The following is a 27,387-nucleotide window of genomic DNA, read 5'->3' as shown; positions in this document are numbered from 1 at the left end:
TTTTCTTTTCGCTTTTCGATTAAAAGTTTAGCAAATTAAAATCGTATAATGACGGTGATTAGGCCAACAACAAAGTGGCACAAGTTGCGAGCCTTTAAAGAGCTTCGAACGCTGAAAATGTGTCGCCAAAAAATTATTAACGTGTGAAAATTCATTTCAGCTGCCAGCTGGCCATGCACAAAATTTGCATAATGAGCGAGAGAAGAGAAATTGATTGTTATTACTCGTGTTCTGTGTTTTCATTTTTATTGTTTTTCTCTTTTTTTTTTATTATAAATTAAACAACTTTATTTACTCAATTATGTTACGGTAGTGAGTTATTTACATTTTTGGGTCGACTTTCGGTTTGTCTGTCTGTTTTGCTTACATTTAAAATATGCATTTCAATTTGGTATATATTTATTTATGCTTAACAGTGGAAAGCAGCAACAACATTTAACATAGAGTTTTCCATATTTGGTATATTATTTAATTTTTGGAATTATTCTTTAATAGGCTTGCAGTTGAAAATGCTAAAAGGAAATTGAAAATTAAACATTCCTGGCTGACCAATTGAATAAGTTGAATGTTTTAATTTTTGTTTTCCATTAACAACGATAAGAATGTGAAAGTGACTTAAATTTCTGAATAAACATTGAAAGCTGGAGATGATATCTTTTCCTTTCTCTTAGTAAACTGCAATGTCCTCGACATAGCTATTACTATCCTTTCGCACTTTTCCTACCCTTTAATGGTTATATTTCGTCAACGCTCTAAACCAAAAACAGGGAACAACCATAAACCCAAACTAAACTAAACTATAGATACTTTCACCATTTATCAGCTAGGCGTTTCATTTGCAGTGTCTGTGTTTTTCTTTTTCATAGAGTATCACATTTTCTCGGTATCGGTCCGATTGCGAGCAAAACTATTTTGCCCAACCGGAACTTAAATGTAATTTTGTGCTACCAGTTGATCGATTTCCTCCATTAGCTACTGCTGCTGCTCCGTCTCCATGTTCTTGGCCCGCAGATACTTCAGCAGCATCTGCAGGGAATCGTAGGTATCAAAGTCGTCTAGGTTCCGCCTTGAAGATGACATATTGGTGGGACGGGGCATTGCCAAAGGGACGGGCAGCAGTTCGGGCATCACCGAATGGTGGGTGATCAAGGCTTTCAAGCTGGAGAACTCCTTGCGAAAGCCCTGAAAGGATAAAAGACCATAATAATAGTTACTCATAAAATATCCTTAAATACTATGTCTTAAGAGTTTTAGCATATATATTACCTTGATCTTGTAGCCCCTTGGGGATCTGAGGATTATGTAGTTGGCTATTTTTGGCCCAGGTGGCGACGGTACGCGCAGTGTCAGGGCATAACATCCTGGCTTGGAGCTGCTCTTACGCACCAGAAACGCACCTGGGCTCTTGCTTTGCAGGACCTCGACGGCTATATCTCTGGAGATGCCCGCCTGGTACCAGCATGCATCTTTCAGCTCGAGATCTTCCTCCTCTGTTCCCATATTGCCAAAAGCGTTGGCCACACTGCTGCTCCGCTGGGCAGTGGCAGCCTGGTTCATCCGCAGGCGATTGGCAAAGATTTTGGGACTGGAATTGGCTAGAATGATTTTTAGAAACTTTATAAATCTTTCGAAAGTTTAAAGCGGGTTAGAAGCTGTATGTAGTTAGGGAACTTTTATCTTTAAAATATCGAATTAAAATCCTTACCGCTGCTCGTCTCCCTTAAATATCGCTTCTTGAGGTTGAACTCGTTATTGTCGTTGAGGTTGACATTGTCCAGCATGGGAATGGCTGTCAAGGACTGGCGGCACGAGTCACCGAACTTGCTGTCGATGTAGGAGTCCTCGTTGATGTAGCCGTTTGAGTACACCGGTTGGATGTCCAAGGGAGCGGTCAAAGGGGTAATGTCGCCTACCAGTGGGCGTGACTCCTCATTGTGACGCAGCAAACCCATTGTCAAGCGTTTGACCTGCACAGGGAGAAAGAAGTTATGTTTTGACTTTATTTAAGATTAATCTCCTTAAAAGTCACTTAAATTTTCCCTCAGTGTAGCAAGAAATCGACTTAAAGTTTAAGGAAATCTGCCAAAAAAAAAGGGATCAAAGGCGAAGGCGAAGCGTTCAAGTGGCAACAAAATTAACTACAATTTAAACACCTTGTAAGCCGACAAGGATCAGCAAAGGATGCTGCAGTCAAGGGCAACGGATGGGTGGTCGTTGGCGTGGGCGTTGCCTTTTGCTGGGTGGAATGGGTCGTGGCCCGCAGCCACAGACAGAGGCGGAGCAGCAAAAAAGGAAAGAATTTATTACCGAGAACCGCAGCGAGACAAAATGCTGGCAAAATGCGCCGCGCCACAAAAGGCGAAAGGCAGGCGGCTGGCAAAATGCAGGCGAAACTTTTTTTTCGGTTGTGCACTTAAACAGGAAACGGATGCTTGGACTAGGCATTACCGGTGGGTGAAAATGTTGAAAAGCGGGTCGCGGGGTTTCATGTGAAAAACGAAGAAAGAGTGCAAAGTGCACAAGGAACAGAGAAAGGCGCATAAATTCGTGGCAGACTCTCGTGTCGGCTACTCTTTTGCTCCCCTCCCACTGCTATCCCTTTTATGGTACATTGCCACCGTCTAAAATGTTGCATAGCAAATGGCGGCTGTGGCATTCTAGGCGGAAATGTGCCGCAGGACTCGGGACTAAGGACCACTAGCAGCGAAAAAGAATAGAGAACTATAGTATGTAGAGCAAGTGTTGAGTTGCGGTTGGAAAAAATACCAATCGACATGGGTTATGCCCTCGTTAAAGGAAAATGTTCTTAAACTGATTTAAAATGCACACCTTAAATGGGATGTCTCAGAAATCGCTAGAGATTGGTTAGCTTTCACAAAGGTGTCGAAAGTTGGAAAGTGGTTTTGGATTAATCATATATTTCTTAGGATTACTTTCTCAAGATAATCTACATATTCTAATGGATACATTCCTCACCTTAACTTAACCCATTACCATAATCAGCTTAATATCCTTAGAGACTTCTGTATTCAAACTGACTAGCATACCCCCTTCTTTCAATGGGTAAACTAACGAAAAAACTAGCGACCGGCGATAATTCAGATGCACTTGTGCGCCCATGTTGAGATCGTGTTACCCTTCCCCCCGGTTTTTATGTCCCGTTTTCGGGGTCAGTGGCTTTGAAAAAGTCTGCCGGCGCTTGTACAATAGTTGTCTGCCCCAAAACTAGACTACAGTCTAGTTGGTAGCCTCGCTTATTTTCCACTACTTTTTTTGTGGCATAATTTAAGGCGACATTGACAATGAGATGGTGGCTTGGTTGGTGGAGGGTTATCCCACCTGCTTTTTCTACTCTGACAGCAATTGTTTGCCCATTGCTGCATAATTCCGAAAAAAAGAGCTCCTCCTCTTACGAGAGAAAAAGAGAGATGAAGGCACCATTGTTTGCATATTTCACGGCGCATTGCACACTGATTTGCGGCCATGTTTTCGTGGGCATGTACTTGTATTGGTGGAGTTCATTTCTTTCGTATTTTTCTGGCTACAGGAATGAGGCCTGTTCCAGGTGTTTACATTTCGGGCGGAAGTGTGTTCCCTTTCCCCAGTTTCTTTTCTTATTTACATTTCGGCTTTTGCTCATTTCTTTCCTCGATTTCTGAATAAATATTGCTTGCCTTTTTGTTTCCTGATTGTGGACTAATTGCCCTGCTCGTTTAATGAACTGCCAGCTAGCTGGACATTAGTGGCAGCTGTTGCAGAACCAAAAGAGGCGGCACGTGCTCTCGACCTCTCCAACCTACGACCTCCACTCCCGCACCAAAAATAAAAACCAACAACGAACACTTGCCGCAAAATGCTCAACATTTATGCAAATTTAATAAACTGCCTTGCCAAAGGATAAGGAGCCAAAACGGGGCTAAATAAAAGGGCAAAGCGAAAGTCGAGCGAGTTTAAATCAAATACACCAACTGACGGTGGGTTGTGTATGTTTGTTTTTGTGGGTGTGTGTGCTGATAGCCTGGCGTAGATGTGGGCAAGTAGGCGTGGCCCACAAAATATTATTTATGACATTCGAGCTGAAAATATATTCCGTGCACACATGATACATGGGTAGGCGTGACGCAGCCGGATCGAAGAGCCGAGTCAAACCAAGTCAAGCCCAGGGACCAGGCCGCATGTGGTAGCTGATAGCTGTCGCTCAATGTGGGCGAGTGGTGCACTGAGAGAAATCAGTGTATCTTATCATATATAAGTTAATTAAAAGTTTTGAGAAACAAATAAGGCATTTTTGGCTTGTTATAATTGACTTGGTTTATGTTTAAACTAGAGATTAAAACCTTTGAATAACCTTTTTTGTTGCCGTGTGAGGACAAGTGGACTGAGAAACCAGCTCTCGTTTGCCGTTGCAGTTGCAGTTGCTAAACAAACATTTAGCGGCGCCGAGTCAACAGCATCGATGCATCAACGCCAGCAGAGAGCAGAGAGCAGAGCGCCATGACAGACAGTTCGTCATTTCCGTCTAAGTCGGATGTCAGTGGTGTAGGAAGAGGGGCAGGATATGAGAGGGAGGAGGGGAATTGAAATAGAAGGACGAGTGATGCCATGGACAAGGATATGCGGGTGATGTGGCACTCAGACTCCGTCACCGACTCAGACAACCAACAGCAAACTGCATAATGTGGCAACGCATTTGTCTTTGACTCCTGCCAGGACATCACACTCCCCTCCGCCCCCTTTGCCACCACACCCATGTCGAGAGGGGTCGCATGTGCAGCAGTTGCCTGCTGCTTTATTTTGCTTATCTGAAATTGAATCAGCCAGCCAAGCAGACGACGACGACGACGACGACGACAGCGATGGCAAGTTGCCTGTTGGGCACAATTAGGGAAGCATCACGCCCCTCTATAAACTCCCCCTGCTTCGCCCTGTCCCGCTCATCGGGGGAAGCAAAAATTAATTTGCTTATCGGGCCGCACCCTGCAACAGAATGATGTTATTGACAGGCAGCAGCATGTCGAACCACAAAAAAAATGAGAAGGATTCAAAAAAAAAACAAACTATGCAAAACAAAAGGATATGCCTGCCGTACCATGCGGCGTATGCGTGTTATTTGCTGTTGCCGTCGAAAAATGTTTATAGCCGAAATTGATTTATTGACAAAACAAGGAGAAGCGCGCTCGCTGCACAGGAATATGAAAAATACCCAAAAAGCGAAAGCACCAACCCTTTTTCTCTTCTTTTTTCCTCTGTTTCCGTTTCTTTGTTTTCAGAACTCGACATATGCGGAATGTCATGGGATGGGGGGGTTGTAGTATAGCCATAGCCATAGTCCTTGTATTGACAATATTTATGGTTTGCCATTAGGGCCAACTGATTGCTTTTCGCTTTCGATACGATTTCAATTTCTCAGAGTGTTTTCGGTCGGAGTGCTGCTGTTGCTGTTGTTACTGTCGTGCGCCGGATTTCCATTGATGTTTCAGTTTTGGTGTGGTGAGACTTGGCCTTGATTCGATTTGATTTCAGTTGCATCGGGCGGGCTATAGGTAACTTCCATACCCACTTCGATGGAGGCCATTAGTTTACAGACGTAATCACCATAATGCGCAATCGAGTCGCATTGCTGCCATAAATAAGACAAACACATAACGTATACGCAGCGTGGTCGAGTGCCAGCCAGCTAGCGTCTCTCTCTCTGGCGTATGAATAAACTCGCACGTACTTATCGCATAGACTATGCTCGACTGAGCACAGCTGCCTCGACTCCATATCTATATAAGTATATATATATAAGGACATATATAGAAGAACTCACACACGGGCATGAATATTTAAGGCGTTGAATTTATGAAAACAACGTGCCGCAAGTCGAAGGAAAGGCTAAAGTTTTGCATTGCAAAACTTCTGGCTCGATCTCGCCCATCACGTGACAAAGAATACGGGCGAAACATTTGATAAACATTATTTCGCATGTGGGCAGCCCTTCGACTTCTACGTGTTATGACAAAGACAAGAAAAAACGATGAAAAAGTTGAAACGAAAAAGCCGAAAAAAAATCCAACAGCCAATCCAGCAAATGGTCCGTAAGGACCGTAAGGGTTGTGGGGGCTTAGTTGTCTAAAGTTTTCCGCCTTAAAAGGGAAGCTTAGCTGTCCTCCTCTTACGGGAATTTCTTTCTGCCAATAATTCATAACAAAGCGTTAAAAATTTGGGAAATGCTTGGGCCACTCTTTTTGGGTATGGCGAAAAATGGAAAACCAATAAACCAAGTCCAAGTGTTGGCACACCCTTGTCAAAGTCAAACCCATCAAATATGTTTGATCTTCTAATGCAGGGCAAAATATTTGCCACATTTCTGGCAGGAAAATCTCTTGAATAATCCTTACACTGCGAAAGGAATTTCAGTTTTTATAATTTCAAATATAAAATAAAGATTGATTGGCTTCGTATCTTTAATTTTTGATATGAAAAATGCTGAACGTAAAACTAACTTAACTATTTATCAGTTTTAAGCTTACCAAGGGAGGCTTGTCTGCTAGACGCTTGCAACTGTTTAGTTCGGTGGGCGAGTTGTCCTCATCAGAGCTCGGTGTTTGGGCCACCTTTTCGTTGTCATTGCAGCTAAATTTAAAATGTTATACGTTAGAATGATTACAATGCGAGGGAACAAATGATTAGTCGATACATTATGCTACAAGTAACGAACTTTAAATATATATTTTATAAAAATTATTATTATTATATAGTATACATTAACTACTATCATTGTATTAAAAGTGTTTCGGGTGTTGTGTACTTTTTAATGAATGTGATTTAAGCATTGAGATAGGAGGAATCTTCTACGAATCGCCTTGTAAGCTACTCACTTGAGATTTGCGTGTGTGAAGAGCTGCAGTGGCCGGCGTCGTCCTAGACTGGCAGGCGAAGAGGGCGTGGCCAGACTTGTTTTACGGCTTATGGTGGCCAAGGGAGATCTCAAAATTGCAGAGTTTCCGGTTCCACTTGGCTGACGATTACTACACGATGAGGATCGAAAACGGGCTCCTGCTCCGGTTAAAACAGCAGCCAAATTGGCAGCAATACGATTATCGAATCGGTTAAAATACGAATTCGAATTGGAGTTGGAGTTCTGATTTGGATTTATATTTGAGTTTGAGTTTGAATTTGAATTTGAATTGGAGTTGGAGTTGGAATTGGTACTGTCTGCCGTGGGCGAGGAGTTGTTGCTGCTGCTGGTGCTGCCGTTTCTGTTGCTCATAGCGACCGATGTTGCCGCTGTGCTTGCGGTCGATGTTGCTGCTGTTATTGTGCTGTTGCTACTGGCACTGTCCTGGCCCTGGTCATAATCCAAATTATTGTTGGTTATCATTGTGGCGGCCTCGCTTTTGGGCATTAACTTTTGGCAGCGGGTGTTACTGGCCGACGCTCTGAATTATGTGCGCATATAAAAACGCTGCGGGCGGCTTTTGTCGCACTGCGTGAGCCCGCCAGGACAATATTCACCAGTTGGAGGACATCCACGGAGTTGGAGCAGGATAATGGGAGAGTGTGAGATATTTCCAGTCACCACCAGAGAAACTCTGGTGCGGCCTTTTATTAAATTTGACTAGAGTGGGTGGCTCGAATGGATGGAGGGTGGTTGGCTAGCCGCAGGGGTTCACTTGCTCCACTCCGACTGACTGCAGGACGAAGGACCAACAACGCCGACGACGACGACGACGATTCGCAGATTTAAACACAGAATTAATTCAAGCGGAAATTGGCAACGAAGGGGGTGGGTGGAGTGTTATCCGGGCGGGTGCGGGTCACACTAAAACCAAAACAAAAATCGAAAGCGTGAAGCATAAACAAAAATGGCAAGTGAAAACGCAAATGAAAACGCATAGCAAAGAGAAATATTGAGGGGGAAAGCCACAAAAATGCACATAAATAGAAATAGGAAAAGAGAGTGGCGGGTGGTGGGTGGTTAACGAAGGGAATAAGGGTCGCAGCCATGACGTCACACCATAAAGCGCATAAATAGCAGGATTCGCAGGATGTTCATGAGCATGGCGATGATGTAGATGATCATGATGATGATCATGATGATGGTGTTGTTGAAATGTTTTTGTTCGGTGGTTGTTGTGATTGTAAGGGAATACATGATTCCCATATTGTTGTTGTTTTGGTTTTACATTTCCCATTTTATGCGATTATCGATTACACAACGATTTTCCACAGTTTTCCCAGTGTGTGTGTTTTTTTTTATATATTTTTCGCCAATTAGTTGCCAATTTTTGCACATAAGTTGTTCGAAGCCAATTTCGTTTCGTTTGGTTTTCATGTTTTAAAGCCGAATTGCATGTAAATAAAAATAGAGAAGAAATATGCCAATTTTGTAGAAAGTTTTTTGCTTTTGTTTTTGTTTTTGTTTTTGCAATTTGAAAATTTGCATTGAAAACTGCCGGGCAAAAGCGAAAGCAATATTGCTGAATCGATATTTCGGCATCCTGTTTTCTTTTTCGGGGGTGGTGGTTGAGGATGGGCAATCGGAAAGCGAGTTTTCAATGCAAATCCGTGGCTAGTTTTTCAAACAATTTTTCCTATCCGTTTTTTGTGCTCTAGTTTTTTTCATATTGATTTACTCACATTGGTTCGGGGGCAACCAAACTTTTCATTGGGCTTTCCTCCAGTGGGCCACGTTTACAGCTGAAAGTTCAGTTCGCTCATGAGCTGCAAGGAGAGTGGAAAGAAGATTTTGATTTAATTAAAATCAAGTTAAAGCTGTGCTCAAGTGTAGGCATGTGTGTGTGTGTTCCAGGCCGTTCTATGGCAATCATTAGACGTTCATAGTCAACACCTCATTAGGCGACTAATCAAGCGTGCGCTGGGCACGAAATAACAACCAGTTCAGTCCACTGGCAACAGATTAAAGGAGGAGCAGGAGCACTCAGGACCCAGGATCAGCAGGAGGGAAATCCGTAGGAGTAGCAGCAGAAACATGGAACAAGGCGCCAAGCCACAGACACTAAACAAAACCAAACCAAATCATCAAGATTGCAGTGGGCGGCGGGACTGAATTCCAGCTAGAGATGAGAGCGTGCTACCCCCAAGAGCCAAAGACAAGCACGGAACTAAGTTACTACACGGAAAAATAATACTAAACTTATTAAAGAAACTTTTCTTTCAGATAAACTTTATGGTAAATGAAGAACTTTTACTTGAAAATGATAATTGAAATAGATTTTTCTCCGTGCACTCAACGCTGGCCGGGCAATGAAGTAAACACGAAGACGATGCCGCAAATAAAACGCACAGATTAAAGGATGCCCGGGTGAAATGTCTTCTTAATTACTTCGCCGAGTCCAGGGGCTGAGACTGCCAAGGATAAACAAGCCGTGGTGGAGTTTGCTGGGACCAAGGATCCCAGCCGGCTGGTCGGGATGACTGAGTCGTAATTGAGAAGTCGCCGGGCTGGGACTTACGAATTGGGATGAGTCCGGTCTTCGGTTGCTTCTCTCGGGTTCCTGCGTCTGCAGCGCAGTTTAAGCGGAAGTAATTTAATTAATTACAAATGAAACGGAAACACAAGCAAAACGAAGGCGACTCCCATATATCCCTTCAGAGTGCATCGTGTGTCGATTGTTTGCTTAATGGGATGGTGAAACCCCGTAAAACAGAAACAACCAGAATACATAGCAACAACAACAGCAACAACAACAAGTGCTACCCAACCCAATTGAGTTTTTCTTTATATTTTTGCATATGGGCCAGCTGGGAGCGGCCTAAGCGTTTTCCAAAACAACGGCGGAAAAATTAAGGGACCAGCCATCCCAGCAGAGCAATTAAATTTTTCTATGCCCTAGGAAACCACAAACTATTCGATGTGAGAGTGCACAGGAAGAAAATGTGGGGCCTTAAACTGTGAGAAATTCAAAATTTGGGATCATTTTAATCTGCAAAATTCGTTTTCCGAAATATTTTACATTTTCCTTAGTCTAATTATTAACTAAAATGAAAGTTTTTTTTCGTTTTTTTATGATTTAAACTTAAATCTTATATTAGTAATCATGATTTTCCTTAAGTGTATACGCACACACACACACATTGGCATACGCATTAAGCACAGCTCATTTGCATTGCGGTTTTAATTGGCACAGAGGGCAGGAGGAAGCCGGGGAGGGAACGGCGAGGGCTGGCTATTACCTCTGGCCTCGGTCTGCATGGTTCGCTGGCAGGGCTTACAAGGATAATGAAAACAATTTAACGACTCTCCCGACAATTCACAGGAGCCGAGGACAGACGGCAAACGAATCCTGGTTAAACAAATCTTGAATCCTTTTTGCCGCCTCTTGCATTTGCGTTGGCCATTAATTTTTATCACCACCCCCTTTTTGGCCCAACTGCCCAACTGAATGCTGCGTGTCTGCGCAAAATATTTTCAGATATTTTTTGACATTTTAATGAAAATATTTTGCGTAGCAATACAGAAAGCAAGCCAGCAAGAAAAAAAAATTAAAAGGCAGTTAGCAAAAAAGGACAGGCGAGTGGAGTGATGAATCCTTTATCCCTTCACTGGCTTAATATTATTTTAACGAAGCGGATTCCCGCGGAGCAGGATATCACACTGGAGTGGGTTTCACTTTTAAGCCCTGCTGATGGCCAGTAATTAAATGCTTGACATGCCTTTGGGTGTGAGGTTTTGCGGCCCAAGGATTAGCGCCACTAAGAGGATGTCTCGACAGAGGCAAAATCAGGAACATGCCAGAGCGCAAAAGGGAAAAATTAATGAGCTTGAATTTCATAACTTCCTGCCACTCATTTCTCGCAGTGCTGGCTGAGAGGTAAATTAACGCTGGAGCTGGCTTTATAATTATGGCATGTAGTTAAGGCGATTGTTGAGCTGAAGCTGTCAGTACTTGAGTGAGGCTTTTTTTTAAAACTTCTCTAAAGGATTGGTATAAATAAATGGGGTAAATAAAGGCAATCTGCGCCTTAAAAATAGTTAAAAATGAGCATGTGCAGCCAATAGCCAACTTCCCTGACAATAATTATCAGTTTGTAAGCAAGCGAATCCCATCCTGTTGCTCCTGCTTATCTCCCTTATCCTGGCTCATTAAATATTTACAAGTTCTCAATTTGCTTAAACGAGCATCGTGGCTCGACAAAGCCGTAATAAAATCAACAAGCCTAAACAAAAATATTTGTCTGTCTGTAAAATAAGAGGAGAGAAAGGCAAACAGGAGACAGGGAGAAGGAGCTTGTTCGCAAATTAAAAGAAATCAAAATCATATGAGAATTTTCAAGTGATTGCCGCCCGAGTCCTTGTTCGCATTTTTTGTTCGCAAGGCAGGAAGCGCGGGCCAACATAAACAAGCAATTTAACAGGCACTCACACACACACTCTCACACCCCCACAAACTCACACACGCATCCTTAAGGATCCGTCGCCAGTTGGCAAACAAACGAAGCGTTCAGGCGAAAAAAGCCAGCGGAGAAGGAAAAAAACTCGGGCAGCCTCGAAACAAGCAAAGCGTTTTATATGCCGACATCAATGTGGTAGTTTGGTTGCATGGATGTGTGTGTGTGAGTGTGGCACCGCAGATTTCTCTCACCATTCCACACACCCACACACTGACACATATGCCAGCCACAGCCTTAAAGTATGCCGCAAGTTTTTGCCGCTCTTTGTTAATGAAATTTTAATCAAGCTGCAAGCGAAAAAGAGTTTGCCGACCAAGTTTGGCATGTACACATGCCGCACTCCTTTGCTGTGGCTCCTTTAAAAACGAGGATTTCCCTTTTTTCTTATTCTCCGCCAAATAGCCGGCAGCTTCATTAGAGACGCCTCGGCCATCTCTGCGTATGCGTAATAATTTATTTAAAATGCAATTCGTTTATGCCAGACATTAATCATTGCGCTGGCAAACGCGATAAGACATCGAGTAAGTCACGTACCGGAGTCGGCTGCATTTATTAACAATTTACGTCATAAATAAAATTGAAAAACATTCATAATGTCAATGGCGGTGCGAAGAGAAAGCGAGTGAGAAGTGAGTGAAAGACGTGAGAGCATGAACTGATGGCAATTTCATAAATAACATCCAGTTGTAGATGAAGAGGGGTACGGCTAAAGGGTATGTGGTAGAAGGATCTGGAGAAGGTGTGGATGAGCGGCTGGTTTACATAAATTAGACAACAAATTTACCAGCAAAATGGGAACAACGCGCAGGCAAAAGGTAAATCACAAGGCGGCCCCTAAGAATGACAACATTAAAAGCAGCCAGGTGGGGTAATGTACTCTTAAATGGGCACTGCGAGAACAATTTGGAATTACTTAAAATATATAAGACAATATTATACAGCAAGGTTAGGTTCCCTTTTCTTAAACTTTCAATGCAGCTCGAATTATTTCGTAGAGGATACGAAATAAGCATTATGTTAAGTTTATTCCATATTCCTAACATACCTATATTCAAACTATAACTTTTCCAAAGTTTTTTTCTCAGTGCTACATTTTATGAAAACACTTTTACTTAGAGCCTTAATTCTCTGGCCATTTTTTCGTGGTATCAGGCCGAGTTGTTTAACATATTTCTGTTTTGCTGTGGCTGTTACGCCTTTTCCTGGCCGAATTCGAGTGAATAATGTTCGCTTAGCACGGCAAATAATTATTTCTCGCTTACTGCCAACTGGCATGCTATTTGGCAGGGGCTTTAAGGATTGCTTTCGGTCCTTTTCAGACCGCCCAACTGCGCCCATCACCACCCACACTGCTGAGCTCCCCATTTTTGGTCCCCAGTTCATTATGTGAATTTTGAAATTGTTTTTTCTTTTTGCCCCCCTCTCTCTCTCTCTCTCACTTATTTCTTTGTGTTTTTTTGCTGCGGGGTATAACAGAAAAAAACAAAAAAAAGAGAGAGAGTAAAAAACAAATGCCAACACGTTGGCTTGGCTGAGCAACCCCTCAAAAAGGTGTTGAGTTGAGCCAAATTACAAAAAATTGCTGCTGATGTTGTTGTTATTTCTGTGCATTTTCCTTTAATGATTTGAATATGCAAAACGCGCCGAACAAAGCGAACGAAAAGAATTTTAATTAGTTTTCGGAATGTTTTTCGGTGCAATTAAAGCCAAAGTCAGAGCAGGCAGAGCAATAAACAAAACAATTATTATTTCCAGCTATGTGGCAGTCAGAATTCTCTATTTATTCCCGAATATGAAAGCAAAAATGCTTGGCATGCCTTTGGTTAAATGCTAAATTATATTGCAAAATAAAAATGGCAACTAAATATGCATGGCAAAGCGAATTGATTCGAGAAATCCGTAACGAATTTTTCAAATTGAAGCAGGAAAGGAGGAGAGAAGGAAATCCAAGATGCCAATAAGAAACATAAAATTCACAAGGATCTCTGAACCTTTGCTTTAAAAGGACAAGGAAAAACTATTCCATGTACATACCTACAACGGAATAATTCGACTACCTTTCGTCCAACGTCTGGCCAATGTCCCATGACATCCACCTCCCCCTCCCGCTCGAAAGCAATAAATGTTCAAATCAATTGAAACGTTTTGCCAAAGCCTCACACCCCGTTTGAATCCACCCCCGATTTGTATATATATATATATAAATCGAAGGAGCAGGGAATGGATTCCTGGACAGCTTAAGGCGGCGATTTGGTTAGCCCCCAAACAACAGAAAATCGATAAGGGATGCCGAGGAATGTCAACTTGTTTTGAACTACTAAGGCCCAAGGAAACCAGGATACTGTCCCACATTTGAGAGCAAGACCATTGGAATAGGATAGTAGTCTATACTATACTATACTATATATATATATGTGGGCCAGAAATCGACAGAAGACGACGGCAATAAAACGCCATTTGGTCATAAAAATAGTCGAACGTTGCAGGAACCAAGTGAATGCGACAACTGCCCCACGGGGGGAAATCCCCGGAGGGGATGGTCTGCAGAATGAGGATGGGAAAGGAGATGTGCCAGGGGATCCTGTCTGCCAGGGCAAATTACGAATTTTGCATATTGCCTTTCTTCGGCCTTCGCCCGGTCTCTGTGTTTGGCCGGTTTCTTTGCCCCTTTGGCCCATTAGTCATTTCGGTGCCGGGAGAGTTTTGCCATAGACTACGGCTTGGTGTGTCGCCACTTTGCAGGATGAATGACCCCGGCATAGTTGCTGCCACTTTTCCGCCAGGCAAATCCACTACCTACCCCTTCCCCTGGGGAAACCTCGGCCAGCGGAAATTGCGCACACGTCACAGGGCAGCAATTTTCATATAAACGTTTGCCATTTTTTTCTAAGCCTTTTTCTTAAAACTGAAATATCGAATGCATATTAGCTTTGTCTTAAAATGAAAAGAACTTTGTATTTATATGAGTTTTTAGGTTTGGGTTTGTCAGTTAAGAATTTCAAAAATACAAAATTAAATGGTTTCTTATCCACTATTCATAGGCATGAGTTATTTTCGCTGATTTAACACTTTTAAAACAGTTGCTACCATTAATTAAATATTTGTTTTAAGCACTTCAATGCCTGCCGTGCTTAACCCCTGTTCCATTCTGTTTCGCTGATATTCACGTTTAATTGATTTTCGCAACCGAATGCATCAAAAATTCATGCGTGTGCAATTAATGACATTACCGGAGCTCTTGGCCGAAACGAGGGCTTTTTTGTTCAATAAATTATAGTCATTATCATTATTAAGCAACATCAAGTGAGCCCCATAAAGCCGAGCATTAAATTAATGCGTGTCGATTTTAATTTTTAATCATAATGTAGCTTGTTAAATCGTTGGAAATAAATGTATGGAAATGATTTGGAGATCACGAAAACATTAAAAATGATTAGCAGAAGTTAAATAGTTTAAATAGATCCTTATCTGGAGCTTAAAGTTAAGGTTTTTTTTAAATACATTTCTTTGAAACCTTTAAAGAGCCTTTAATAATTAGCACTATGAGTATGTTTTCACGAAAGAATTTCTCTTTGGTAATTTGGCTTTTTCCCAATAGCCTGCCACTCCCACTCCTTCCCGTAGCACCAACCTTACTCACATTTAACCACATGTAGGTCAAAACTGGCTGAGCAGAAGCGCGTTGCATACCTTCGGGCTGTCAATTTATTTCTCGCGCTTCGCATGTTCTTGGGCCATGTTTTTCCGATTCTACCCGCTCGTGTTTTTTGTTTTTCGTCCTTGAAATTTATGCGTTCGACGCAGGCGAAGCGCCAAGTGTTGAGAACATCGGAGATAGGCACAAGTGCCACATGGCGTGTAATGCGCTCATTATGCTGCTGTACCTACACGACTATACATGCATATATATATATATATAGATATATATACATATAGATGGATGGCACATGCAAAGGATGCCTACTGCTTTCCGCCCTTTTGGAACTGGGCCAATGTGAATGGCATTGTCTTTTGGGTTGCCTCCGCCGGAGAGATAATAACAACAAATTATTACACTTGCCGAGGGACCCTCGTTGTTGGGTAATAGTTTGGCTGGGGGTATGGAGGAGTTTGGGTATCTCTTTTTGGGGTAACTAAATTAAGCATATCCTTGATAACTCAACGCAGATCGGACGGAACAAGTCCTTAATACTGGCTGGTGCTTTTCCTGGCGGAGTTTTAAAGTTGAAATTGTGAATTATCTCTGCACTGCAGAAAAGGTTTGAATTTTGGTTTTGGTTTTCTTTCCGTTTAACCATGGCCTTGGGTAACTCACATTTATCGATTTTTAAACAACCATATGGCATTTTTTAAATGCTCATCTTATCTGAACGAATATCGTTAAAATATTTTTTATATCATAATTTTCGTGTCAATTCCTGTGGAACGATGGCGGGAACTTCAGGGTCCGCATCAATTGCACTTCCGCATGAAAAACAAGTTTCGTGCAAAAGCCAGATTATTGCAATCATAAATTTTTATGATTTTCCCATTGGTTGCAGCTCCGGGCAAGAGAGTGTGGAAAGTGTGGGCGGGAAAAGCGTACTGAGTTATGTGGGTGGCGTGGGAAAAGTGCTCGCATACCGTACGAAATTTTATGTGTATTTAATAGCCTTGCAGATATGATGCAGAAAATTATTATACTTCGCCCGCCAAGAACTCCCAGGCCCCGAGGAAAGCTAAAGGAAACCGATAAAAAAGGAAAACACAAGCTATATATATATATATATAGAATACTGATACATTTTCCCATATCAACTGGCGGAGTTTGTGCGTTGTTTTTGGGCAGCCATTAAAATGAAATTTAATATAAACTTAGCGCAAAATGACGAGGGCCGTAAAAAGCATATTGACATTGCCACAAGATCAAGCCATCCCATCCATCCATCAATCAATCAGGCCTGACAGCAGCTGTGGCAGCCGCAAAAATGTATCCACAGGAGATTGCTGGTGGTGGTGGTGGCGGCAGGTAGGACCGAAAAAATTGTAATCTAATCCAATTACTCAACACTGGCAAACAACAGGGAGAGAAGGATTTTCGGCCGGGCGCTAATGGACGAGTCCCCAAACATGTCGGATATCACATGTCTGCAGAAAAGTTAAATAACCCAGGGCAATCGCAAAGTATCAATGGCCAGGAAAAGGAGTGCGAGTAGAGGAAAGGCCAAAGCCACCGGCAAACATTTACATCAACAACCCCAGCGTTTGATTATTAACCAACAAAAGTCGGTGGTGTAAGACTGCAAATCCTGGCCAAACAAAAAACAGAAATTGAAATTCATTCCCATTTACGGGGGTTCTTACTATGCCTTTGTTACGGCCACGGGGCTTACGAGATGGAATATCTTGGGCTTGGTCTTAGGGGCCCCGCCCCAAAAAGCATTCTATTGACGAAATTATCATTTTTGTTGCTTCAATAAAACGACGACAGGGCCGAAACTAATATGGTTTCATCTTTACCCTCACCAAGCAGGCTTAGGCATGAAATTGAAAATGTAACAAAGGGAAGTTTTCCAGGGCGAAATGAGAGGGGAGGAATATGTTAGGCTGATTGGATGGAACACTGGCTGATGGTTGTGATGATGAGGTGACAGGGCGAAGAGATTCGCAAATGAATTTAAGGAATACTTTTCCGGCAACTTCTGGGTTTATCATGAATTTCATTTAACTTCACCCAACCACTTTCTTCACCTTTCACTCTAGGCTATTGAATGGCAATTATAGCCACCCGTATTTCAAATATTTGCCAGTATTTCACCAACAGAAAACCGAGAGTCGGATGCTCAAACCCCGAAACGATTATGCAAATTTGTTCGGGTTAACGATTTCATTAAATGCCAGAACCGGCCACGCCTTATCACCCAACTGCCCCTGTGGTCTGGCCAACTAATTTCAATATCATCCACCGACTCCAGGAGCTTGCATTAATTCTCACATTTAGCCCACAAGCCGCAGGAGGCGTGTCCTTGTTGATAAACCGCCATAGCAGAGCTTCCGTTTAGTCTGCCAACTCTCGCTCGACTCATAACAAATCCTCCCAACACACACAGGATGTCCTGGATAGGAGGTAAATTGGGTGGACACATGGGCGCAAAACTGAACGACATCCTAACAGTCAAGGGGTCAATTTGGAGCGTATCAAAAAGGGACAACAGTTTTATAAACTAGACTTTTGCAAGCTTAGACGAAAGAAAGGCCCAAGGGAGTGGGAGTTGCACGAAGGACTCTGTCTGGCTGGCTGGCATATTTATAAACACATTAAAAACGCTTCACCGGCATGCCCTGTCAGGATATGGGAACTTGATGAGTTATCAGTTGGGTGTACTGTGAAAAAGTAATAGGGTAACTATAAAAATGGATTTAAAAACCAAAATCAGTTATCAAAAATCGAAAAGAACTCAAAGACAAACATTCTCTTTAGTAACTCAACTAAGGTTAACCTTGATTAACATGCAAAAAAGATTTAAAAATGCTATAAATAAAAACAGAAACGTCTAAAACTTTCCCTCAGTGTTAAACTAACTCTTTCTGCCTCCCTGCCCCCAGAAATTAACAGAAAACAAGTCAAAGTCAATGTTTGTATATGTGATGTGCTGGTTGTGGGCGAAATCCCACAGCATGTTGAAAAATGTCAGTTGCACATGAGACTGGCAGGGACCTCAAACCTCAAGAACCTCAGCAGTCAAGCCACTGGAAGAGGAAGGAGTTGCAAGGGGCACCATCTCATCCGAGGAGGTGCTGTGCTATGTGTGTGATGAGGAATTGCTGCAACTTGCAGCTGACGGTTGTTAAGCTTGTCAACATGAAGCGACAGTAAGTCGCAATGGGACCAGGCAGGAGCCAGATAGATACAGCCAGGTTCTGGCATAACAATTGAGACTCCCCCATATGCGATATATATACCCAACTCTTAGCACATTCCAATTCCCCCGACTGCTTAACTTTTCCAGGTCAAGCCACATTTGACCCGGTTTTTATATGAAAGTCAACAGTTTAAATGCCATTTAACATTTTATGGCGCGGGGTAGATACTGAGAGAGCGGGGAATAGCGATTTGTAACCTTCATGTTAATACTCCAAGCCAAGTTATTTATGTAAATTACTGGCAACTGCAATGCCAACTGCTCCGAGGATGCTGGCCAGGCTAAGACCCCTTAACTCCCGGCGTTCATGTTTTATAATTAAGTCTGTAATTTAAGAGTGTCGGGCGAGGGAAACTTTTTTCGCTTGCAGCTTTACTTGACTGCATTCCTTGTGGCTTGCAATTTGGTTGCAAAACTTTTCGCTGTCCCTCCCTCGCATCTAAATATATATATATATATATATATATGTATGTTGGGGAAAACCGGGACAGAGAAAAGCCGTGCGAAAAAGCGGAAATGTTAACAACTACTTTGACATTTGCTATGGCTTGGCTCCGGGAGCGAGTATTCCGGGGTGTTTGTTTGCAAGTTGAAATTACTTAAGTGCCAGCGCGACGAGGCGTGTGAATGCTGCCGAATCGAGTCCTTAGCCCTCAGTCCTTAGTTTTCAGTTCTCAGTCTTCTCAGTCCCAAGTCCTGGCTGAATAAATGAGTTAGAGAGTGACTGAAATGGCTGAAACGGAGCTTAACTTCGACTCTGGCTCATAAATTAATGTCATTGCATTAAAGCGTATTGGGGCAGCTTTTGGCCCGCCCAGTTGCAGTTCCATTCAGAGTGTGTTTTTTCGAAAATAAAATAAAAACAAGAAACTGTGCTGCAGTGTCGAGAGTAACAAAAGTTACTCAGACCCAGATGCAGCCAAGTGTGAAGGACAACAGCAGCAATACGTAAAATGAAACAGGAGCAAAGGGTTTACTAGGGAAATGAGACTAAGGAATACCCTGTTCTTAGGGAAATATTAAACTCGTCTTTACAGATTTTCTGGAAATTTAAACTAAAACTTGGAAGAGGTTTTTACTTATGTTCTTTATAAACAATATTCTTTGTATTTTAAACTTTCTACTTCAGCCTGAATAATGCATGAGCATACTCTTGAGCTCTACGAGTACCGAGCAGGAAAAGGAAGCAGGCTTAAATTGCAGAAAAAAAAGAGTGGAACCTTTAACGAACTGCAAATACTCTCAAGCAGACTTCAGTCCTTGAAATCTTTATATCCTTAGTAGAAAAAAATATGTTTTCTTTCTCGGCAGTACTTCCTGTAAGAAGTAAGAAGCCTGAATGTCCTGCCATCACAGCAACAGAGCCTGCTTCCGCCTGCTGTGAAAAGAAAGCCGCTGTGCATGTCAGAGTACAAAAATGTTAGTTAAATTTCGTAGGAACATTTGTTTTGTACCAGCCTGGGAAAGGACCAGAGGTACTGACACACAGAGTAAAAGGCGGCAGGAGTTGGCAACTCGACTGCATGCATAGTGCATAAGTCAGTCAGTCAGTTGCCAAGGGGGAAAAATGCGAAGTCGGGGGCATTTCGTAGTCCTGGCATGACTTTAAGACTTATTGTTCGCTGACTTTTTGGCACTACTCGAGTTGGCTCTTTCATTTTCATGCTCACATTTGAAAATGAAAAGGCAAGCGCACACAGTTCTCTCTGCTTTCTATTTTACTTTGGGATAAAAAAATATTTCATAAACTGTTGCAAGTTATTAAAATGTCAGTCACACTGTTTTTGCGTACCTTGTTTTGATTTTCTTTGTTGCAGCTTCAGTTTCAGTTTATCTTTGGCAATTTTCTTTTAGCCAGACTGCAAGCAGACCATCGTCTCGTAATATATCCTTAAGGTATGCATTAATTACAAGGATCGTAAAAGGCACGGGCGAAGGAATCCTGCGTCTTGCAATGCCAGCAGACACGAACCAAAAACCCCGAGAGATGCCGAGACTTCTTTTTACTTTGTGTTACTTTCTGCATTTTACTGCCAGACAAACTGTAGGTCCTTGAGTGTATATGTATTCTCCCGGCTCGTTCCCTTTATGGCATTCCATTGTTTCGGGTCTGTAATCAGGCGGCAAATTTCGAGGAGTGCATAGTTTATATGCCTCCCCGCAGAAATATTTGTGTCTCCAGCTGCCAAAGGCTTTTCATAAATTGCTGCTTTAAAATTTCCCAAAGAGACGGCTGGCAAACAAATGACGAACTCATGTTGAAGGCTCATTTGTTTTACGGCCGACGCTTTGGCAGGCAGCTGATGTCCCCTATCTACTTTAGATCCTGCCTCCTTCGCGCCCTGGGTGTCCCAGTTATTTGACACGCTTTTTTGCAGCCTTAACAGAAAACGAAGGCAGACGGTTGAGGAGTTCGCCATTCATTACTGGGATGTAGGAGAAAAGGCGGATTTATTGTATGGACCCCCATCACACACTAGAACCGCCATAAACAGTCAGGCATCCTTAGCTTGAACTGCCACTTGGCAGTTACAAAATTCCTCTCAACTTTACTTCACAGCTAAGTGTTGGCTTTTCAGGAATAACTTTTAAATTGGCAGAAATATTTAAGAAAATCATTGCTGCTTGGTAATAATCTAAATAGTTCAGTAAGGACTAAAAAGTTCAATTTATTGAAGCTTGCCTGTTTGAATATGTATGCAAAATATAATTGCCTACTTTTCGGGGCTGCCCAAATACGAAATCTTTAAAGGCAGCATTGCGGTTGCTTTATCAACTTTATTATGCCAGCGCCAAAAGTGGCAAAATTAACAACAACATCGCTTGGTGGAAATGGAGAGAAAGGTCGGGGTAGGAATACCCATAAAGCAGCCTCTCTTTTGGTCCTTAAGACAGGACTCAACTGCAGGCCGCGACCGTTTTACGACTCACAAGCACACGTACAGACTCGGGAAAAGCCTGAAAACAGTTTCAATGTCTGTCGTTTCCTTCACTCCTTACGTGTGACTGTGTGGGTGTACTCCTTGTTTATCTCGCTTTTGTTTGGCCCCGTTCAACCAGTTTCCATCCCCCCGATTCCTACAGAAATGAGTGTCTTACTTTGCTCGGCTTTTTCGCTTTTTTCGCTGCTTTCGCAACTTCCAGGACGATTTTGTGTGCCTGTTTAGTGCGCGTCAGTGTATGTAGATGTGTACGTGAGAGAGTGTGTGTCTGCATTCTGTTTCTGAGTGTGAGAAAGTATCTGTGTGCGTGAAGTGCGTACACCAGCAATCGCTGCTGAGCGCCTGTTCCAAAATATTCTCTGTGTGTGGGTGTATCGCACACAGACATAAGCCCACAAAAAGAAGCTGATAGCATGCACATGTATGTGTGAGCCATGTTGCTGGCAACATTCAAATGGCAATTTCGGGTGCCGAAATGTTGCCGAAACGCTTGATGTGCTGCCGAGTTGCCGAGTGTTTTGATAGCGGGCCAACTACGCCCCAGAGATTTTACTCATATGCACACATCATCTCGGCAATTTTAAGCGGCTTACGACGACGATGATGCCGTCGCAGAATTTTCATTACTAAACCAAAGGTGAAATGCCTCATACTCATCTCCAAATCCTCATCCGAAACATTCTCCATTCTCCTCAAGTGCGCAGTCAACTTCAAAAGGCTGGCAAATTCTATGGCCCAGGCAAAGAGTCTCGGGGCAAACACAGATCAAATCTTATCGGGAATCATTTTATGAGCAAAATTAATACGCTTCAAGCCAACTCGAGCGGTAAGAGCGACTGGCAAATTTGTAGACGTTTTGTTGTTGCCCAGGCAACTTGAACCTTCTCATCCTTGTCGAAAGGGAACAATATAATGAGCCAGGGCAGGTGGCTGGAGTGGTATCAAAAGATATATTCAAGAAGATACTTTGGCACTCAAAGAAATTATTAAAGAGAAATCTAAAATTTGTGGGAAAATGACTTACCGCCTAAATATTTTTACCAATTTTATACTTTAAGCTTTAACAAGACTAAACTAAGAAACTTTTAGTTATTTGATAAATCACCTTCATTTTCTAAGCTCTTTTCCCGCTGTGTAATAACGGGCTCACGGGCAACGACATCGTCATGGAAATTCTTCATTAACTCAACTCGGGCGCTGAGAGAAAAGAAGTTTATGTTATTAAGAACATTGAGGCGTGGGCGGAGAATGATGGCAATGGTTACTATGCTCGGCGGTTGGGGGCTTGGCTAGGCATTGGAGGAGGCGGAGGCGGAGGCGGAGGCGGAGGCGGAGGCGGAGGCGGAGGCGGAGGCGGTAGCAGCTGTTGTTGTAGTAAAATGTGTGTTTTACTTGACAAGAAAGAGATAACGGTAAATGAATATGCAGCAATTTGCACGCCCACATAATGAGTAAGGCGAATTGTGAGGGAGAGGGGAGTTGAGGGGCAGAGAATACCGCCGACGGGCAGAGACTGAAATAATAACGGCAGCAGCAGAAAAGCAACAGCATCAGCCGCTAAACAAAAGTCGATAAACATAAACCAAGCACGGCAGACAAGCGCTGATAAGTGTGCTACACTTTCCACAGGAAACGGAAGGAGTGCGGCGTGCATGTGTATTTGTATTTGCCTGTGTGTGTGTATGTGTGAGGCAAAAGTAAATTAAAACGATTTTAATTACGGTTGCCAAGACGATGAATGAAAATGTCAACGATGCTGGGCGACAGCAGGTGGGCGTGGCGAAGGCGTTTGAGGAGTGAAAGAGTGCGGAAAAATGAGACAACTCCTAAAAGCCTTTCGTTGTACCGCTTGCTGAGCAGCAGTGTGAATTATAGCACATGTACGAGGAGCTTATGCACCGGAAAAAATAGGGAGGGTCCTTTGATGGGGTTAACATGTTATGGTGGTAATTGATTGCCTGTTTATATGACTAAAGGATATTCTTCAAAGGCAACCAAAATCTTTGAAGATTTCTTAACAACCATAAAAATATAAAATAATGTTTCTTATTAATAAGATATTCATTTATTCTGATTTAATGACCATTTGAAACTAAAATGTATTCCTTATCATTCATTTCAATATTATTTTGTAAAGCTAATCCCAAGAAAACTCCCCTATTTTCTCTTCATTTTCATTTCTTGTATGTTCAAGTATGTGCCAGTGAGTGAAATAAAAGCAGATTTTCATTTAGACTCTGTTTTGTTGTCTTTAGCTACTTGACAAGACCCAGAAGCCAAAGTCACTGCCAAGAGCAACACCAGCAAACTTTAACAAATAAACAAAAAAGGGGGAAAACTGGTGAAAAAGAAAAGTAGGAGCAGTAGCAGTCTCTTCTAACTTGAACAAACAAGCTCCATTTTTATGAGGCTCTTTTGTCTGTGGCTGCTTTTCCGCTTTCGGCCCCTTACGTTTTTTTTTATACCTTATTAACGCTCGCTCACTCGCTCGTTGAAAATGAAAAGTTTTCGTGGCGGGCGTGAAATTTTTTTTACCCACAACCAAAAAAAAAAAAACGATGAAATGCTGAAAAGCCACCGAAAAAAAAAGCGGTGAAACCATGGCTTGCTGATTAACTTGACACGAAAAAGAGCGGCGAGGGAAAAGCGGTTGGGAAAAGCGGGGCGGTGAAGGGGAAAATTCGCGGTTTGGATGCAGCTGACAGGCAGAGCACCTGTCGCCGCTGCGGAAGTGTCGACTGCGAATGCGACTGCTACTGCGAATGCGGCCAACAAACCGCCGCTTGACATTTCCTTGGCGACGCTTTCAAGGAAAACGCAGGGTGGGGATGGGAAAATATGGTGGGAGGAGGAAGGACATTGCGGTGTCCTTGTGTATCTTATTTTGCGACTGCATTTAAGTGCATTTTTATGCCACAGATTTAAGCGTAAGCCACTGGATAGCCAAAGTTTGTCCAGGGGCTTATCGTCATTAATTTTCGCAGTGCTTTTTAATGCAGTTTAACTCGGTATTAACCCCAAAAGTATGCTGCGGTCAAGTTATACGATTTTGTAAGGGAAAGGGATGTTCATTTTTACTGCAATCTCCAAAATAGGCAACAGTTTTTGCATTGAATGCGTTCTAATTGGAATTTTTCTTGTTTAAGGATTTTCTATTTATCTATTCTATTTTTTGCAACTAAATTATAAAATGCTTATGGTAGTAATAAATTGTAAAATTATCAGGAAATCCATAAAGTCCTTTTGTTCTTAAAAGGCAAAAAATAGATTTATCATTGGATATTATAAAGGGATTTGTTGCGTATAAAAATGAATGAAAACCCTTTGTATTCTCATAACAAATAACTCTATGCATTTATTATTTGACTTTCATTTTATTAAGTATTACTATTAAATTACTATTTATATCAATAAGCACCGAAATTTCCACACCTTGAAATATTAAAGTTTGCGGTAACTTTGATCACTCCCAACAACTATTTTTCTCAAGAGCGTTCGCATGCATTTCAACGCCCCAAAGAATTTAAACTTCTTCGTGGAAACTGAAACACTTCACTCCAAACATGTTGACAGCTTAACAGGAAGTCTGCCTCAAGAAGTACGACGACGCCCCGAAAAAAGTTGATTCCTATCCTTGGAGTCCCCGTGTTTTCCCCTCCAATACCCGCTGATAACTTTAAGCCGAACGAGGCCAAAAAGTGTAACAGCTTTCGTGGCAAAAGTTTGCAATGCATTTTGATGTGCAGCCAAAAGTGGCAAAAGGTGGCAAAATGCAGGGGGGGAAAACTCTCTGTGAATAATTATATAGAGAAGATGAAAGGCCCCCGAAGGCAACGAAGCGAAACAAGAGCCTATGCAATCCTTTCAAGTCAAGGCTACTGACCTTTTTAACACTGTTTGTCAAGGACTCAAAGGGCAGACTTTGATCCCTAACAAAGGGGATAAAATAAACCCAAATTGACCAACAAAACAGAATCGTAAATCCAAAAGGATATTCTTCGAATATCAAACAAATGCAATTTGTCGTATGTCCCACTCACCTTTTGGTATCAATTTTTGGCGGCAATTTTCTTTATGTTTGGCGACCTTTGTTTGCTTTTTGGTTTTATTGCCGACACAATAATCCGGAGTAAAACTGGCCAAAGTTTTCGCATAAAATTCAATTACGATTGTGAACTCATAAATCGCAACACTTGGCCGCCTTTTACGATTACGCCTTTTGATTTTGGTGGAGCACGGAAAGTGTGAAACTTTTTTGGTTAACGCGGCTACTTTGTTATCACTGTTATCGGGCCACGACTTCGGCAATAAAATTACCCCGTCGCGTCGTTAAAAGTTAAACGACCTTTTGTGCTAAACTGGCGGATTTGTTAAGTTTTTATGGCTTTCGTCGAAATTCAGACAATGTTTGGAGTTTTGGTTGAGTCTTCTGAGATAGATATAGATAGAGATTTGTAGGCGCCTTTTCGGGCCAACCTTTGCAGTTGAAAGCGCGCAAGGAACTGTTTATCCTGGCCCCATGTGCTGGCATTTTTGTCCTCGCCACGAAACTTGGCTTCCTGCCACGAAACTTGGCATCCACAAAAGCGCCTGCGCTGGATTTGTGTTTATGGAAGTGTATGGAGTTTGGGGCAGGACACTTTCCAGTCTGCATTCAACTGGTGGTTGGCTTGCCAATCCAATCCTCAAAGGACAGCCATATGTGAGTGGTTGTCGTGACAACTTGCTTGTCTCAAAAGATTTTTCATTTCTTGTATATCCTTGAATTTGATAACATTTTATTTCGCTTTTTGCCAATGGCAACCTTTGATTCCACCCAACAGCATCCATTAGTTCGGAAATCTGAGGCTGATCTAATTATACGACCGTTTAGCAGTGCATACTTTTCATGGATTTAAAAGAGGGTCGGTAAACATCAGTTAAAAGGGAGAAAGGACCGGCGAATGACATTACGGCAAATCCGCTTACAGATGCGGCGATGAAATGAAGATACCCAGGGTCGGACATTGTTTATGCAAGCGCATTAAGCTGAGGCTCAGCCAGAGATACGAATACGGATACACTGGCTGGCAGCTCGACATGCAGATGCAGATGTTTAGATATAGATACGGATTTAGATACAGTAGCCCAGCTCACACCCACAGGCTGCAGCAACATGTTGCGGTTTTGTGAGCAGTAGATTGACCTGGCCAAGAAACCCAAACAAAACCACATTTAGCAGGGCGTGGCGGCATCTTAAAGGCAGTCCAAACAGCTGCAACAGTTGTAACTGGAAACTAACAACTCAAAACTGAGGGATCACAAAGATATATTCGAGTGTATATATACATATATTGAAAAGTCAGCGAAGCGAGTTGAACTCATTAACGGCAAGGAGTCCAAGTCGTTGTCATGTAATCCAATGCCAGATACCAATTTGGTAGCTCGTATATCTCATAGATATGCGGCAATAGGTGCACACGTATAAAAGGGACTAATAAAAGGAGGAAAAATCGACTAAGGAAAATTGAAACTCGCGTAGATTTTTCGTGATTTTCCGTCTGTTTGGGCCAGGCATGCAATCTTCCTTTTATATGCCATCCATTTTATTGTTTATTTACAGCATTGTTTAGCAGCATATATCCCTGGGTATATATCTCTCTATCTATGTATATATATCCCCAGTCAGCGTTGATTTAATGGCTGTAAATTGAAATGGAATACGCGAAAAATGGGAAAAATGTTGGGCTAGGTGAGCTGAGTTGATTTGCCAAAAATATATTTATTGAAAACGTTGGCAAAAAAGAAAGGACTTTAAAAATAAAACTTTGCGGATTTGAATTTACATTTCACAGTTTGTAGGCCGGCTTACGTCATCTATTTTCTATCCCTTATGGATTTTATTATATTTTATGCAAGGACTGACAATCCTTTTTTTTTGGCTTTTCCATCGGAAAAAGCAAGGACAATGCAAAACAGCTGGTTAAGAATATTTTCCCTATAAATTTATCTATCTTCCTTTAGCCCTTCCCTAAATGTTTGAGAGGAAACCCAACTTCGTGCTGCCATTTTCTGTTTATCTTTCTTGTATCTTTCCCTCGCTTTGCTTACATTACAAGCGGAAATTTGATTTGTTTCTGATAAATGGCATTTATTTTACTTGT

At 42.1% G+C, this 27,387-nt stretch overlaps 1 protein-coding gene across 2 annotated transcripts; it reads right to left on the bottom strand.

The window, feature by feature from the left end:
- Positions 1 to 21: 21 nt before the first annotated feature.
- Positions 22 to 25,728, bottom strand: LOC108108168 (putative uncharacterized protein DDB_G0282133). Of its 2 annotated transcripts, none has more exons than XM_017216108.2 (6): positions 8,626 to 8,709; positions 6,864 to 7,807; positions 6,516 to 6,618; positions 1,706 to 1,967; positions 1,267 to 1,595; positions 22 to 1,182 (listed from the first exon to the last, which is right to left on the bottom strand). In XM_017216108.2, exons 2-6 carry the CDS (start codon positions 7,388 to 7,390, stop codon positions 973 to 975), a joined length of 1,431 nt encoding a protein of 476 aa, XP_017071597.1. In that variant the 5' UTR covers positions 7,391 to 7,807; positions 8,626 to 8,709; the 3' UTR covers positions 22 to 972. The 2 variants fall into 2 exon arrangements, with proteins under 2 accessions (XP_017071597.1, XP_017071598.1); XM_017216109.2 differs by lacking the exon at positions 6,864 to 7,807 and adding an exon at positions 25,285 to 25,728 and having other exon boundaries at positions 25 to 1,182.
- Positions 25,729 to 27,387: the final 1,659 nt, after the last annotated feature.

Source organism: Drosophila eugracilis, unplaced genomic scaffold (assembly GCF_018153835.1).
Source record: "Drosophila eugracilis isolate 14026-0451.02 unplaced genomic scaffold, ASM1815383v1 contig_2088, whole genome shotgun sequence".
NCBI lineage: Eukaryota > Metazoa > Arthropoda > Insecta > Diptera > Drosophilidae > Drosophila > Drosophila eugracilis.
Note: the sequence above shows the minus strand (reverse complement) of the source record. Positions and strands in the feature narration are given on the sequence as shown.